Genomic DNA, 13,195 nt, shown 5'->3' with positions numbered 1-13,195 from the left:
GTCAACGTCCCACGCCGTCGTTTCCTGCCCGTAAAGACCTGCTCCGATCTCATGCTCGTCAAGTCCGACCTGTACACCCTCAAACATGGCCAATTGGTCATCGATCCCAACCGGTTCGGAGGCACGCCTCTTATCAAGCTCGGGAGAGATTTCAAGAAAGTCTCCGATTTCCAGAAGCGGATTCCTAGCATTCCTCGAATCCTCGAGCTTGACCACCTCACGATTAGCGGTGTGGTTAATCTTGGCCGTGGGGTTATATTGAAAGGGACTGTTATCATCGTAGCCACCGAAGGCAGCACTATTGATATCCCGCCTGGCTCAGTTCTGGAGAACGTCGTTGTGCAGGGGAGCTTGAGGATCCTGGAGCATTAAGCTAACAGGTCTCTCTCAAACCAGTGCCGCTTCCTCTCCTCTTTCTCTCACTCACACACACACACACACACACACACACACACACACACTCTCTCTCTCTCTCTCTCTCTCTCTCTTTTCCGTTTTTTTCTACTTTTACAACTGAAGGTTTTATTTGAGCAAGGCATGATTACGGGCGTTTGAAATCCAGGCATAATTTTCGGCTGGATTGTGCAGTGCATGCTCATGTTAAAACATATTCTTTTATTGTTCTCCTTGCATTTTTTATATCGATGACAATTTTCCTCCCAGGGTTTAAAAAACACTGTTTACTTGTTATTATTACTGTTTCTCCATTATCTCCTTTCGCTAATATGGGTTCCCCCCCCCCCTTTAAAGCCTTGAACCCTTCAGCTGCTGAGTTTTCTTCCTTGTCTCGTTGCCTTGAAATACCGAGATCTGGGAAATGGTTTAGCAGGCACCGTTAAATCTCTTATCCACCATACGAAAACACACTTTTTTCCAAAAAAAAGAAAAAAAATTATCGATACATCGTTAGGTGGAATATGTGGACAAATATGTATAAATAGGAAGAAAAAACCTCAAAAAATCCAATGAAAGTTGTTTCCACGTCTCAAGTACACAGACATACATACAATTGCTAGAGTTCCCTTTGATGAAATGCAACGGTTGCTGAGGTTAGACTCGGGGCTTGTCTCTCGAATGGTTTTAAGACAAAACAGGGAAACGGGTAAACCAGCCACACCCTGCAGGCAACAGAGATGGATGATGAATGATGCGAACCACAAAGCAGGCTTGGTTCCAAATTTCACCTCCCAAAAAACAAGATTTCCATGTTCTGGACAGCTTATTCAGCCAAGCAACCATTCTCTGTCAAGGCCGTTGTTGAGATCTTGTTTTGAAGATTACATTGGTCTCAACTATAACTGCTGCAAGATTAGCTTATTATTTAAAAAGGTTAGTTAATAATTTATTTTTAATATATAGTTATCTAGCCTTTCCGCATACGGAGAGGATCGCGATGAAAAAAAAAAAAAAAAAAAAAAAAGGCAAAAATCGAAAGAGGAGCCGAGTTATCTCCATGTGCCCCTGTGGAGAAGAGTTTTTATAACATCAGTTATAAAATACTCACTTCCAGAGCCCCGGTCCCGCACTTCAAAGTTTATTCTCAGTCACCAGCGCTGACCTCCCCCCCCGGAACAAATCCAACATCTCCTTTCCCATCCAGATTTCCCTCGTCTTCGCAATCCCCCGCTCAACATCGACCATCCTATCCTTCTGCACCAACAGCCCCTGCCCATTCGCTTGCATGCCGAGGTTTATCAAATGTGCAACTGAGAGAGCAACACTCTCGGGTTTGTTGATCGGCACGCCGCTCTTGGCCATAGCGGCGGCCCATTCGGCCGGGTCGGCGTTGTTGCGGCGGCTTGGGCTGGTGATAATGGGTGTCAGCGTAATGGCGGGTGCTACGACCGAGATGGCAATGTTGTGTTTTGCGAGGTCGTTTTTCAACGCGCGCATGAGGCCCACGATTCCTTGAAGTGGAGGGGGGTTGGGTGTTAGCAATGGGGGGGCCTCGTATAGAGAAATATTCTGCCTCTAATCCGGGAACATCTTCAACCGTTCGACACGCCCCAAGACTGTGTAACTAAACAAAAAAAAAAAAAAAAAAAAAAAAACATAAAAATAACCTCTCTTTCACGGAAAGTATTATACATACCATGCTTCGCAGCACTATAAACCGGTGCGTCGGTTGTCGCCAAATATCCCGCCAAACTCGCCGTCATCACAATGCTCCCGACCCCCTTCTGATGCCCAGCCACGTCCCGCACCGCCGTCTTCCTCATCCAATATATCGCTAACTTAAGCGTATCCCCCGCCGCCCTTAAATCGATATCCAGAACCCTCCTATCAGGCTCCTTCAGCATGCGGAACTTCTCCAATCCACCTTTCTTGCCCTCCAAGCCGTCTCGGAAGAACTGATCGCCATACTCAGCTATTCCCGCATTGACGAAGACAGCGTCTATGCGACCAAAACGGGAGATGGCGGCGGCGAAGCCTGCGCGCTGCTCCGGCCAGGACGCTATGTTGCATTTGTGGAAGAGAGTGCGGTTGACATTTAGGGGGGCCGATACGAGGGATGTAGAGGATGGCGGCTGTATGTCGAGAATGGCAACGTTGTTGGTTGGGGAGAGTGAGAGGAGGAGCTCAGCGGTCGCAAGACCGATGCCCGATGAGCCACCGGTGATGAGGACTGTTTTGCCGGTAAGGGTTGATAGGGATGATTTAGGGACTGTGAAGGTTGTCATTGTCATGGAGTTGGTTGGATGGATCGTCTACTACCTTTGAATGTGCTGTATACAGTGTCAACTGGGAGGCTTATCGGGAGAGTACTCCGTGGCTGCTGGATGTTTTAGAGAAATATCTGCAACAGCTATGAACAACACATTTAAACAAAAATCATGGATATTCGAGCTACACAGCTTTCCTCTTTCTTTGTAACACAGTGTCTTTCTATATAGATATCTCGGTGATAGATCTATCTAACAACTTCTGCCGGCTATGCCTGCACAATTGCCTCGGCGGGCGGGAGTCTCCCGCCCGCCCTTGGGAGAGAGAGGGGAAGGGGAAATTGTGGGTGATGGTTTGCTGTGCGGAGAATTAAAAGCCGGTTATCCTGCTCAAGAATAGCCATAAAACGCCTCGGAAAATCATTGGAGAGGCGCTCCTAGATCACTGCATTTAAATTTAACCATTGTGGATATTGATTGTATGTCTACAATCGCAATTTTAAGGGTATCCCAATAACTTTTTTCTCACTCCCCCGCCAAACAAAATGCCAACTTTATTTCCCAGATATACATCCTGAACGGAGATAGATGTGCTAGGCATAGAACAGCCGCCGTCTTGGCAATCAATTGAACATGAACCTGAGGATATCAAAGCTTAAAAGGCTCGACGAGGAAAGTGAAAAGAAAGACACACAAAATGAGTAAACGACCTCGTAAGCGATAACAATGACTCAATGTGGGAATATCCCATAAAAAATATTAAAGAGAGAAACGACAAAACGTTGAACCCGAAAAAAGCGGAGGAGAGGAACTAAAATATTAAAAAGACTTTATAGACAGTACGCCGACCCAGGAAACCAGAAGATGAGAAATAAAAAAGAAAATAAGGACCTCGCGGCACCACAAAAGAACAAAGAAAGACATATTCAGGTCAAAAAGGCATAATTCATGTATGAAAAGAAGAAAAGAAGAGGAGAGAATCCCCCCACCACTAACCCCGTTGTCCACCTATATTGGCAAGGCTCCACTCCCTGATCGTTTCGCCAGAAAACTTCTCCTAGGCTTCCTCTCCGGACTATCAACGCCATCCTCATTCTTCTCTCCCACCACCGAGTACGAAGTACCAGGACGCAAAGAAGAAGTCTCAGATGAAACATATGACGATTTCAGCGTGATGGTACCATTTCCAACCCTCACAGTATGTTCCTTGCCGGAACTGGAGCCTTGATCATCAAGGAAGAACAGTGCCTCTCCCAACACCTCATCTGACCCAAAGGTAGCATGGTCATTCACCTGCAACTGGAACTGCGTATCTGCAGCGACATTCGAAACCTTGAAAGTTTCATGAGACGGGTCAAACTGTACTACAGGCAGCGTGGTAGGCGTTGACGATCCGGAGTGGTGGTGGGTTGACTTTATGGCTTTGGTCTTGTGGACTTCCCTTGCTCCCTTGGGGGCTATTTGTTTGACTATTACACGTACATTGGTTCCGGAAGGGTATCCTGATGCGGAAACAATCGTAAAATTCGCTGTCCCCGTGTCCCCCTTGGCTCCACCACTTCGTCCCATTTTATCTCCAAATTGAGAGGCAATGCTGCGAGAACGGCTGTGGGGTGTCTGAGGGGTGCTTGTTGTGGGTGTCAATGGAGCTGTCGCACCATCAAATAGTATTGATGCTCTTTGCGGTGTGTTACTAGGGGTGCCATCCAAGGTGTGAACTGCAAGGTTTTCGTTTCCTGATGGCTCCGGCGTAGTGATGGATTTGCTATCATCATCGTCCTTGCTGCTGCTGCCGCCGCGACGAAGAAGACTGTGTTTAATAAACGATGCTCCTTTAATAACACTGCCACCAACTATTCCTACTCCCTTGACGGGGGCGCCAACGATCTTCCCTGGTGCCGCAAATGTGCCAGAGAATGTAGAAGAACCTTGCCGCAAACGCATGACATACCCTGGCTTGAAAAGAAGCTTGAGTCGAACTGCGCCAGATTTCCCATCGAGCGGGTATGAAATTTCTGTGGCTTGAAACGGCTCAAGACCTTCAAGATCAATATCAGTGCCGCCTAGATAATCTGCTTTGTCACCGAAATCCCAATCGTACACGTCGAGTCTCAATAGCGAGCCAATTCTGGACTTGACAGAGCATTCAAAGAATTCGTTCCAGGCGGGGTGCAAGGTCTTCTTCTGTACCTTAGTTTTGAATACCTCTTTGCCATTAAGCTTAAACTTGCAGTATGGATCACTGTATCCATTACGGTCCGCAGATGGTAAATCAGCAGCATCCAAAACGTCTACACGCAGCATTCCCATATTATTGATGCTTTCCCTAGGGTCTAATTTCATTTTCACTGGAATGTATTTTAAGCTGACTGTAACCTTGCTCGTTGAGCCGTCATTTGACCTGAGTGTTAGTTCCGTCGGTTTGTACTGATATCACAAGTCAGAATATGTTACAATCGTTACGTGAGAGCAAGCAATGTGGGATACTTACTAAACATTGTTGGAGAGTGGAGAGTGTCGGCCCAGTAAGCTTAGCTAACGCATGGTGTCCTTCACCCTCACCTTTAGTGTCAGTCTTTTCAACCAGACGAAGCGTGATTTTCGACACTTCAAGTTCGCGGACGAATGCGTCGCCAACTAATAGACTTGTTAGAAATCGTTTTCTGAAACTAGATGGAGAGATAGATGGAACCAACCGTCGCCAAACACTGTTTCTTTAGACTTTGTTCGAGGCGATGTATAGGACGGGAATACATGGTCGTCCATCAAAACCTCGAGTTGAACGTCCGAATGCGCCAAATGACCGTCTATGAGCTTGAAAACGATCAAACCACAATCTATTTTACATAAGAAAAAAAGAAAATTAGCATGAAATCCACAAATTCAAAAGCTTTTAGCCAAAGTCCTTTAATAATACCTACCATATTGGGAAATATCTTTGGGTGTGAGGCGAATTTTGGGTATAGAAGGGGATTTTGGCGCATCTTGGGCGCCATTAACCGATAGCTCCTTGGAGTCAGCGGTATCAATATTTGACCGACCATTCGTTTTGGCCTTGGTGCTGGGTTGGGTGTCACTTTCGACACTCTTCCTTGGTCCATCCAGGGGCATCTCACCAGCCATCGCTTCACGAGTGGCCGCTTCCTCAGCTTCTTCTTCAGGGTCGAAGACATTAAGAGTGGGATAGAAAGCAATGGTATAGTTAAGAATACCCTTAGGCTGGCCACGATTGCCAAGACGAAGGCCGGTGGACATCAGTTGCTTTTCATCGTCTACCTCGTATTCGCCATCCTCACCCTCATGGATGTAGTCAGATGCAGAAAGCTCAATCATACCAAGCGATCTGTCCTTTCCGAGGTTTTCCTCATCCATAACCTCGAGTGTTAGTTTCTCACGGGGCGAGTGCATTGGAATGTAGAGAACCTCATCCCACTCAGGGTCGAGGTTGTTGGCGAAGGTGACGGTTCGGGCTTTCTCAATTCCAGAGAGGAGGACTCGGGTATACGGATCGGATTTGCCCATCGTCTCCACATTCCTTAAGCCTTTAGCGTTCTGAACATGTATACGCATAACGCCAATGGGAGGAACATAGCCTCCACTACCAACTATTCCTCTGAGAGCAACGGGTTTCCATTCCACTTTAAGCTTGACACGACCAGTTTTCGCGCCAGCGAGGTTGAACCATTCTTGGCCTTTCTCCATCGATGTCAGCATGTCATTAAGCTTCATCTGGTATCTTCCAAGGATAGGATCAGTCGCAAGATCTCGGTCGTCTTTAATCATCATACCGAAACGCGCCGTTTTTCTATCAGTAATTAGAACTTCCTTCGTAGGATTCTGGAAAATTGGATTGTTCGTCCGTTTGAGCTTATTGGTCACATGGATTTCTTTCCCGTTCAGAAGCATGACACCATATGGATTAAGTTGTCCTATAAGACTCTTGGTTCCGTCGAGATCCTTAGCCTGTTCAATTGTAAATCTTGCAATTCCAGAATTCGACTCCGGAGCTGGCTCCACCTCTCCGCTCTCAAGCTTTCTCCCAACCAAGACTGGGAAAAAGTGAATATCAACCATAATTGCACCCCTTCGTCGGCCGCTCGACAAAATCTCAAGTGTCAAATTCTCATGTTCGTCCTCCTTTTCGAGTGGTTCGAGGGGGAATGTGGCAACACCGAGTTCTTTATCTTTTCTAAACTCGTTCCAATCGTAGACTTGGAGAGTAAGAGAGTCGGTGAAAGATGTGATGATGACGTAGATTGTTTCATTCCACTTCGGGTTAGCAGTATCGCGAACGGTTTTTGTTCTGCCCAATTCATTCCGACTGTTAATAGAAACTACTGTGTACGGGTCCACAGAGCCGCTGAACTTGTCACTGTTTCTGAGATCATGGGCACCATGCACGGTGACTCCGACAACACCGATTGCCTGGTCTACAGGGTTACCTGCAAGCATCTTCGCAATTTCGACAGGGAAGACATTAGGTTCGTACATCATTGGGCCTAGGTTCCCATGAATCTGATCTTTGATGAAGCTCTCAAGTCCAGGAATAAAGTTAATGTCGAATCCCAAGTAATCACCGCCAAGTGGCTTGCAAACATAGTCGATTTCGGGCCGGCCAAGGAAAGAGATATCAACGCGTTCTATATGTGGGAATGGGATTTGGAGTTTCACTTTAACTCTCATCAAACTGGAGAATGCAAAGTCTTGGACAATCACATCGATCCCTTTAGAAACCAGTCCCTTCCCCATGCGAACTTCCAGAACCACTTTCGGGTTGATTTTATTAACCAGCTGGCGCGCAGTGAGATCCATCGTGTCATTTGGTGTGAAACTGAATTTCCAATCCATGAGCACTGTATCGACTTCGGTTTTGGGATAAGTTTTGACATGCTCGAGACGGGGAGGTTTGCTTCCAAGGACAAATGTCTTCATGCGAAGACTGTCTATAAAGGCGGGAGTAGCTGAACTCAGCACTTGATCGACAGAGTTTATAATGGAGTCGCAGAGGACAGGAGCGTAGATAGGCCAGAACTTTACGAGGAAGCTGTTAATCCATTCCAAGGTCTCACAATCGGTTTCCAGTCGGTTTTTGGCCAGCTCACGGTTGATATCATCTCGGAAATTTCGTCGAACGCGGCGTATCGAGGTGCGGTAGTACGTTCCGCAAGCAGCCATGACTATGAAGACCCATCCCAAGCCCCCGCCAAGCAAAGCTATTACCCATGATGCTAGACAAGCAAAAATTATCACACCAGTGTTGTGGTACCAGTCTATCATGATTTAAAATACTTAGTTAGGAGCCCCAGAAGGTTATTCAAACAAACGACTCTTAGAAATAGAAACCAACCTCCGAAAAATCTGTCGTCCAGTTTTGTCTCAATGAAGGTTTGATGATCCAAGAGAGTCTCTCCTTCATCAAAGTCATCCTTTGGGATATGGAAGCGTGGAGCCCATCCTGTTCTGTTACGATCCCATCTTTCCGCTTCAGTGAGTTCGCCATTTGTTTCTGGAGGTTCCGTTTTGCCGGCATCAACTGCTTTAGGGGCCTTGTCCGATATGGCGCCATTACCATTTGTCTGCTTTGTCTGGCGAGTACAGATATTTTTTATAAGCGCCAACATTCCCATAAAAATCGCTTTCGTACAGGCCACACAGGATAAGTAAAGACTCACTATATCAGTAGAGACACCGACAGCTTTTGTTTCGCGCTCTTTAGATAAATTTGAGGGTATCGCCTAGCCGTCGTAAAACTGCGATCAGCAAGTGGTCACGGAAAGGTAGGTTAGTGAGAATAAGAGGGTTGGGAAGCAATATCTAACCGCTTTCACCTGTTCCTCTGTCTTAGAGTTGGAGACATCAGGATCAGACTGGAATGCAGGCACTCCAGCTTTCTTGCTCTTTTCAACGAGATTCTTCTCAATAGTCTCTGGCAAGAGCTCGGGTGGCTGATTCAGTGAGATCTCCATGGCACCTTACTGCTTCAATTCAGCCTTTGTCAAGCAAATTGCGGCAGCAGAGGGTGGTGATGGTCCTGTGACCACTTGGAATAGACGGAACGACAGTTGTAGCTCAGCAGAATGTCAACAGGAGGCTTCAGTCAAGCTGGGATAGCTGATTGGTTGCGTTTAGGTCAAACGGCGTGGCCCCCTTGATAGGAGCTTACGTAGCGGACAAGCAGAGGCGACGGGCGAGAGAGAGCGACGATGTGCTGTCCAAGGTCCAAGAGAGAGAGAAGGCAGGTGGACAATTGTGTGCACAGCCAGCAGGATTTACAGAAGTTCTTGAAGTTCTTGAGCGGTACTGCCGCAGAGAGTGGGAGATATAAAGGTTATGAAGCAATGGAATAAGGGAGAGAGAGGGCAGATGGTGAATGGCGGATGGCGGATGGCGGACGATGAAAGGTTAAAAAAAGGGACTCGCGGTCAACAACAATGAGACAGCAGGTATTAGTTTTTGCCGCTTCCTTCTCAGCTTCTTTCTCCCGCCGTCAATTCCTCGTCGCAGTCGCCTCAGGACACATACAGCCGCAGTGTGGTCCTGCAGGAAAACACGAGAAGACACGGAAGCGAAGAGAAGAAAGGGAGGAAACAGAAGCAGAATTGAGTTTGCGATGGGTTGGGAGTTTATTTCGACAGCGGGCAACCCAGTACGGTACCAATACGCCTGAGCTTTTACTGGGATGGGGCCCAGATCCCGCAAGAAGCGTCCCTGCAAACCGGATTTTGCGCGGAATGACAAGGATTCATTGAAATACATGGAGTTTATACGGTCTGATTATCCATGGATGATGCAAATACACTCCTGACACAAGGCCAACCCAACCTCGCTGTTCTTCATTCCCTCGTGCTGATCGCGCTGTGATACTATCATCATTGTGATGAAATTACCAGCAATCTACACCAGCATCAGATAGAACTTGACTCAAATACCAACCAAACCAAGATCTCGGTAGCTAACAGAAAGTCACTAATTAACCAGTTACCATGCAACTAGTTAATGGAGAACTGCTAGGATTTAACTACCCACAAAACCACATATATCTGAGTCTGTGGCTGATGAGATGAAAAACGGAACACCTTGGCCACTATCCGCTTTGCTCAATATTACATTTAGCTTCTGATCCCCTCTTCTGCCCTAGCATCAGTGGCATGATATTCTGTGCAGTTGAGCTGGTGGAAGTGGTCCGAAGAGCTGCGCCGATTGCATAACCGAAGAACGCGCGCCCTCACACAGACAGCAGCAGACAGTGATGACCCACACTGAACGAAATCTCCATGGATACTTGCGCGGCTATCCACGATCGCGGCGACAAAACGAGGATAAAATAAAACCTTCTCCCACATTCCCCCTTGTGTTTGAGAAACTTCATAGAATGTTACCTGGATAGATAAAAAATACGTTTGGAAATGCATGTGTTCCTGTCTTCGGAAAACATTAAAATTGATTGACGGTGGGGGCTGTTTAAGGAACTCGGGTTTCTCACGAACAACTAGCCCTGCAACCTCCGTTACACTCATAAACCCCAATTTTCAATCTTCAAAATCGCCCAATGATATCGCCAAGAAACTCTTGGGTTTCTTGCATGCACGCCTAGAGACCAACTAGAGACCCATCGTGCGACCAAAGGTTTTCATCGCTATTTAAACCATCTCCCAGCACGCCGTCTCCCGATTGAGTCTCACCTGGAACGATGCATTTATTAATACACTTCTTCAGCTCTTTTTTCCCTTGAGAAAGAAAGAAGAAGAAGAAGAAGAATAAGAAAAAGAAAAAAAAAAAAAAAAAAAAAAGGCTATTCTCACTCAAGATCACCAAAGTTAACTCGATGAAAAAGTTGACAGGATTAACTTCCTTCGGCTGAGAATCCATGGCTGGGAGCTGCCCGTGGCTAGCCCGCCAAAAAGCACTTGATTTTGCACTAAATCAGCTTGATCGGACACAACAAATAGGCGAGCCGGCGCGTGCCGCCATTCGTCATATTCAATTTCTCGGGCCCCTTGCAAAATCGTGACGTGCAGTGGCTTGTCTGAAAGACCCTCAAATTCGCCACTGAAAAATGGCTACACAATCGAAATCCTCCCCGTTCGTCCAGAACAAGGGCCTACGCGGGCAAGCTGAAAACCCGGGATGGCAAATAGCCTCGTGGCTGGAGTTTTGCATAAATATTTATCGTTTCGCGATGTGGCTGGTGACAGCAATTTCCTCTGGTTCATAGGGGTAGTCATCATTGATCAGAGGATGTTTACATTTTCAACCTTTGTTTTGTTTTTTGTTTGAAATGGTACGTCCAAAAATGTTAGGGGAATAAACAAAATCGATGCCGAACCAAGGATTCAAGGTCCTATCTATCCATAGGAACCGGTGAAATTGAACCTCATTTAGAAGAATAATTAAATATTATTTCCGGAAACCATGGAAAGAAGATAAGGAACCCCGCATATGTTCCGCAGAGAATTCAATAGTCTACCAAAGTATCTCAGCTTGATGACATGGATGATGAGCCTGTGGGGAATCACACAATCGACTCGGCAAATATAAAAAATATCTGCAATCAGATTCTCAATATGTTCACTCTCTGCTGAATTGGCGATGGTTGATTGATTCCTACTCTGTAACTACTCACGGAGAAGTACTATTATCATCCTCCCGTCTACGGAATATGTGTAAACAACTGACAAGAAAGGATACCATGTCATTAAATTTGATAAACTGGTTAAAATGACATCAAGACGAAGAACTCCGCATGGAACGCTAAAAAGGTTTGTCCGATAAGCTTTCGACTGACCACAAGTCAAAAATATCTGGTGTCTCCCATCTGCATGTTCATTTCCAGACAGTCCGACTGGCAAACGAATTGATTCCTAACACCCATATACCAAGCTGAACACGCAAAGTTGAAATTGAAAGCGCAATTAATGAAGGTTCAAATCAACAATAATACCATTTCCTCTTTGACTGCTTCTCCTAGTTGTTCTTCCCCCCAACTGAACTATGGGTGCTGGAGAAAATTGGAAAGAAGTTATACAATAGACATCAGGAAGAATGTTTCGTTTTTCGTCAAAGAAAGAACGAGAAGGGGAGAGAGGGAGAGAACTCCAGCTTCTCCAAGATGTTTCTGCTTCTCCTTCACGCTTTTCTCTGAAAAAACGATGGTTCTCATTCCCCGTTGGGTGCCTGCAAGGTATGGTGTCTGAAGTACACCCCAATGTGTGTCCAACCTCATCCTTCAACGGGGTAATCCCCACAGTGGTTGGAATGTTATCTTTCTTTAATACACCCTTTTATCCCATATCAATGAAGAGTCATCCCTACATCCATATGCAAGGATGTCCGTCGGAAGAGTGAATGGGACATTTATTGATGTTAAGGATTTCACTTGACGAGAGATAGAATAAGTGGGTGACTTGAGAATCTCCCTCCGTACCAGCACACTACAATTCTCCTAAGGTATAAGGATGAACATCCCCTGGCTTACCTTCTGCACTTCGACAAAGCCCCTTGCGAAGCTGTCTGTTGCCGTTGAGAATCATCATGCCATCCCCCCGGTTTGTGATTGGAACCCGTAGATGGCTGATGGGTGCGCCGCACCATGATTCGAGAACAGTATAACCTGGCCCACGCGCAAGTATGTGGTTGTGAAAGACAAATTTGGAAAAGCGACGCTACTCTATACGTACACGGCATGCTAGCTTTAGGACCTACTGCATGGAAGCTTTTGGAAGTCTTCTGCAGAACTATGCGCGAGATGTCATAGGTGCTATGTTATGGGCATATCTGCTGGTACATACATAGGGTGTCGATAGCTTGGCGGGAAATCACTTGAGCCACATCTTTCCACTGTGCATACCCATACTTTGACTTTGAGGAGGCATGCATAGCACTCACAGCTGCAGGGATGGGAAACCAACATTCTTTTTGCGTACCTTCGCGGGGTGTCAAGCATTCTTCGCACAGATATTTATCTGCTCCCGTATGGCTCCTACATCACAAAGCTGTGCCTCTCAGCTTTCGTGGAGTTTGTCCCATTCAGAATAATATGTGTTGCGGGCATATACTTTGATCGCATCATGCAATCAGGCATATGCCGAAATGGTCTTTCTTGGTTGATCTTTAATGAAAGGGTCATCAACCTTCCAAGACTCCGGAATTCGGTATCCATTCGAACCAAAGTGCTAAGCTGTCCTCCCATTTGTCGCCTTCCCTTTTTGCTATCCACGCAGAGTTGACTTGGCTGTGCCGACTCTGATGCTAGCTTTTATGGCGATGTAGTTTGATCGCGGGAATATGTGAGTGACCTAACCCTTCCCGTAAGTTCTCATCCAACCTCGTGTCTGGTCTTTTTTTTTATTCATCCCAGGTTTGTTAACTATATATGTAATCGGCAGAGGGAAATGCTTTAACACTCTATTTTTTCCGAACTGTTGGCATTAGCCAAGACCAAATTCAACGCCGGCCAACTGCTCATGTCATTTGGGACCATATTGGTGGAGGTTGGATACCCCAGTTCCAACTCTAACGATTTCTTATTCTAC

The 13,195-nt window shown here is 46.2% G+C and overlaps 4 protein-coding genes across 4 annotated transcripts in view; 2 read left to right on the top strand and 2 right to left on the bottom strand.

The window, feature by feature from the left end:
* The window catches only part of PAAG_06817 (UTP-glucose-1-phosphate uridylyltransferase), a gene marked incomplete at both ends in the record, with an annotated part of 1,524 nt that extends 1,152 nt beyond the window's left edge, over positions 1-372 (top strand). Inside the window, one exon of the mRNA XM_015846020.1 lies at positions 1-372. This exon is cut by the window's left edge and continues 1,152 nt beyond it. Coding sequence (XP_015700455.1) covers positions 1-372 — 372 coding nt within the window.
* A 1,155-nt stretch (positions 373-1,527) lies between these two features.
* Positions 1,528-2,681, bottom strand: PAAG_06816 (hypothetical protein; the record flags this gene model as incomplete). Its single annotated transcript, XM_002791224.1, has 2 exons — positions 1,528-1,907; positions 2,093-2,681. The coding sequence occupies 2 exons, from the start codon at positions 2,679-2,681 to the stop codon at positions 1,528-1,530; spliced, it is 969 nt and encodes a 322-aa protein (XP_002791270.1).
* Positions 2,682-3,671: 990 nt separating this feature from the next.
* Positions 3,672-8,629, bottom strand: PAAG_06815 (tricalbin-3; the record flags this gene model as incomplete). The annotated part of the gene is made up of 7 exons (XM_015846019.1): positions 3,672-5,090; positions 5,155-5,300; positions 5,360-5,500; positions 5,585-7,933; positions 8,011-8,239; positions 8,336-8,398; positions 8,483-8,629. 7 exons carry the CDS (start codon positions 8,627-8,629, stop codon positions 3,672-3,674), a joined length of 4,494 nt encoding a protein of 1,497 aa, XP_015700454.1.
* Positions 8,630-9,094: 465 nt separating this feature from the next.
* On the top strand, positions 9,095-9,412 carry PAAG_12278 (hypothetical protein; the record flags this gene model as incomplete). Its single annotated transcript, XM_015847790.1, has 1 exon — positions 9,095-9,412. One exon carries the CDS (start codon positions 9,095-9,097, stop codon positions 9,410-9,412), a length of 318 nt encoding a protein of 105 aa, XP_015702586.1.
* Between the last annotated feature and the right edge of the window lie 3,783 nt (positions 9,413-13,195).

Source organism: Paracoccidioides lutzii (genome assembly GCF_000150705.2).
Source record: "Paracoccidioides lutzii Pb01 unplaced genomic scaffold supercont2.20, whole genome shotgun sequence".
Lineage (NCBI taxonomy): Eukaryota > Fungi > Ascomycota > Eurotiomycetes > Onygenales > Ajellomycetaceae > Paracoccidioides > Paracoccidioides lutzii.
The sequence above is the reverse complement of the archived record's forward strand: the minus strand, read 5'-3'. Positions and strand labels throughout refer to the sequence as shown.